The sequence below is a fragment of the Hipposideros armiger genome, unplaced genomic scaffold (genome assembly GCF_001890085.2).
Source record: "Hipposideros armiger isolate ML-2016 unplaced genomic scaffold, ASM189008v1 scaffold_1055, whole genome shotgun sequence".
NCBI classification, from domain to species: Eukaryota; Metazoa; Chordata; class Mammalia; order Chiroptera; family Hipposideridae; genus Hipposideros; species Hipposideros armiger.
The window spans coordinates 430,502-434,055 of NW_017732405.1; the positions used below are offsets into that span (position 1 = coordinate 430,502).

The 3,554-nt window shown below is 48.9% G+C and overlaps 1 protein-coding gene across 2 annotated transcripts in view; it reads left to right on the forward strand.

Moving 5' to 3' along the window:
* The window catches only part of LOC109376146 (zinc finger protein 26), a 38,791-nt gene that overhangs the window by 3,905 nt on the left and 31,332 nt on the right, over positions 1-3,554 (forward strand). For both annotated transcript variants that reach the window (XM_019631924.1, XM_019631925.1), the window contains 2 exons: positions 462-588; positions 852-947. In XM_019631924.1, the coding sequence (XP_019487469.1) occupies positions 462-588; positions 852-947 (223 nt within the window). The remainder of the gene's footprint in view (positions 1-461; positions 589-851; positions 948-3,554) is intronic.

A 3,554-nucleotide genomic window follows, 5' to 3' on the forward strand; every position in this document is an offset into this window, starting at 1 on the left:
CACACACACATATCTATAGTGCCAAGCTCTCACTCCCACTGAGACTCAAGTTGGGCTGAGCAGCTGGCAAGAAGATAGACGCTTCTAGAGGGTCAGATCTTCCTGTGTCCGGCAACCTTACTTACAATTGTCCTATCCATCTCTACAAAACACGCCCTGGCTGTGTTTTTATCAGACTCAAGACACCTAACTTCATTTGCACGGCTAGATGTTTCCCTTCCAAGACTGAAAGCTTCTCGAGGCCAGATGTGAATTTTATTCTTCCTGAAATCTTCAGGACCCAAGAGTATCTGGCACATAGAAGCTCAGTGATTTTTTTTTTTTTTTTAATTCTCTCAAAGGAAATGCTGACCTGGAGGAGGCCGCCTGGAGGGACATGTCTCCTTTCCCAGTCCCCCTGCATCTTGACCACATCGTCTAATGTAATTACATCCGATTGAATGGGCTGTGTGTTATTACAGGGATTATTGTCATTCAAGGATATATCTATGGAGTTCACCTGGGAAGAGTGGCAGTTACTGAATTCTGCTCAGAGGTACCTGTACAGGGACGTGATACTGGAAAACTACAGCAACCTGGTATCTGTGGGTAAGTCGAGCTTCTCTGTGTGACTCAGACTGGGAATCATAAAGTGCCATCTCCTTGCCTGTGTTCATCTCTCTGGGGCCTCTGAAGTACTTCAGGATTATGGACTTGAACTTCAGAGGTCAAGTATTAGTCCCTATTTTGTCGTCCCCTAATAATTGTACTTTTTGCCAAGCGCCAACAAGCAGTTTCATTTTGTGGCCCCTGATCCCTCTGTCCCTAGCAATTTGGGAAAATCCACGTACTTTGTGATTTCCCATTAACAGGGTATCATGGCACCAAACCTGATCTGATCTTCAAGTTGGAGCAGGGGGAAGAGCCATGGACAGTAAATGCCAAGGTCTCTCATCAGAGCTGTGCAGGTGGGTGAGTGGGACCCAGGACGGCGGGAGGTGTGGCAGCGCACTGCCTGGCACTCAGGTGGCGTGTGTGTCGAGACCTGTGCTGAAGGTCTAGCACTGGCTGACTTGGGGAGGTGAGGAGATGGCCGTCGGTCCTCACGTTTGGGCGCCTTCCCGGCTCTGACAGGTGGGCATGCTGTGTTCAGGGTCGGCTTCCCGCCTTCTGGCACCTTCTTTCCCTGCCTGCCTTCTCATGGTCATGGACCGCTTCAGGCACCCAGGCCTTGAGAGCATTTCTCCTTCCTGTCACCTTTCGGTGTGACTCAGACGCCGCTCCCTTTCCGTCCATTTTTCTTTTCCTCCCACAGTGCATCCCTTCGACTTCACCCACAGTCTTTCACTTCCTCCTCTCGCCTTGACTGTCATAGGAGATTTCTTATTCCCTTCTCTTCTCACACTGATGACTTTGAATTATAACTTATTTTTGTGGGTGCTTTTCTTAAAAGAATTCCAAAACCTAGCCTGGTCTCACCTGTATTATTATGTGGTTTTACCACCTTTCATTTCCTTGGCTCCTTTTCCCTTTCGAGTTGCCCAAAGGCATTTGTTTCCCGAATTTGGTTGTTTGCTCCTATATTGTAAGTACTGAAAGGTTCCTCCATTCTGAAAATTGAAGCTTTTCTCCCAGTGCTGTAATATCAAAATGGGCATTTTCTTCCTTTTTTTTTTTTACTCTAGTCCTGGGTTTTATGTGTTTATAGGAGCTCCGTGTGCTTGCCCACTCTTCATTCTCAGTGTCAGAAATGGGACGGGACTTCTTTTGAAGTCACTCTTCTTCCTCAGTTTTTCCATTTTCGTTACTGCTGTTGCAGTTCTTGTCCTGTGTCCTTGCCTCTGGGGGCTGACTTGGGAACCCCCGCCCCCACTTCGATAATCTCAGGACTTCTGTTCCTGTCAGTATTTGATCCTGTGAAAATACCTTTGTCGTTGTGCCTCCTCAGTTGTCACCCAGGCCAGGTCAGTGTTCTCTCACACTTGTATAGGTCAAGTTCCTGGCCACATTTGAGAACTCAAATCTTCTCCTTAGCTGCTGGATTTATTGTCGTAAGCATCCTATCACCAATCTGAGAAAATAAGTATCTTAAACGTCCCTTTCTTCAGTGCCAAAATCTTTCCCAGAAGCCTTGCACATTTTCCCACAACTGACATGCCAGTGCCAAACCAGTCACAGTTGGCAGCGGGCCCTGCGCCTGCCAGCTACACCACCTGGACGGTACCCTCACCATTCAGGGCTGCTGCGTGAAGCAGGGAGATGTCATTGGGTACGCAGTGAACGCTGTGTGTCAGCGTTTCCTTGGATAGTCAGCCCCACGTGCCCTCCTTTCCGGCGGCACACCTTCAGAAGTACTGGTGCTGACCTGAGAGCTCACCAGCCCTTCCCTCATCCTGAGCCCACGTGTAAGTCTGGGATCCTGGGTGTGTGCGGCCTCACAGTCTGGACTGCTGTGTATAGCACACGGGCCGTCTATTAAAGACACTCACAGCGGTGGGGAGAAGCCAGGACATCGTGGTAGAGCCTTCCTTGCAAAAGGGGATGCGGGGAGATATGGCCCCTGCTGGTCCGAACGCTCACCCCATCTCCTTCAGAACAAGTTTAGGGAAGCCTTTTTGTCCTCATATTGGTATAATTTCCTTGTTCGTCAAGGGTGCGGTTCCTGGCACTTTCCTCAGAGACAGTGTTCCTTCTTGTTGTCCTCCTTGGTCACAGATGAGAGAAGGTGTGGGGACAATGCCCTTCTTGGGGGCTATTTATAGTTTCATCAGCCAACTTCTGTTGGCGCAAGTTGCGGGGCATTTAGGGTTGAAGAATCATAGGCTGTTAGATTCTTCATGGGGTTAGAGTTGTCTTCAAAGCTTAACAGGCTCCAGTCATTTTCTTTTTCTCTGACAAATTCTGGTAAGCCAGTGACAGCAAGCAAGAGTTGTTTAGACACAGTCTTTCAGCCTGAGAATTCCTCTCTTTTTGCCCCCAGTCTCAGTACTCTCACCCCTCAACCTTGAGTCCAGTGGCCCCACTTTTGGGCACAAACCATAACCTGACTCGTTCCACCACTGTTGGGAAGAAAGTGTTTAGCAGGAAACCCTGAGGAAGCAGGAAGCTACTGAAGAGCCATCTTGTAATGACAGGAGGAGGGCTGTCCAGACCCGCTGTTTTCCTTTGAGCCCGTTTGTTTATCACACTTATCATTTTAGTGTTTGGGCCTCATGGGTGGACCTCCCCATTCTCTGCATCTTCTGTCAGCCATGAATGTCGTGGGCTCCAGGGCTGTTCCGGCGTCCTTTTGGATGTGCATGTATGCCCGAGAAGCTGTCTTCTGTCATGTCATTTAATACCTTTTATGTGCTGTCAATGCCTGCTTCCTACTGAGCACTGAGTGGAGGTCTGCTGCCTATTTGATACCTCCGCTTCGATACTGAACTGAGGTCTTAAATGTAGTAAGATCCAAGCCAAAGCCCTTCATTTTTCCTCCACACACATTTCTCTTCCAGTGTTTTCCATCTCACAGCAGCTCCGCCCAGCTCTCAAGTCTGAAACCTCCGAGCTGTTGCTTCTGCCCCTCTCAGCTC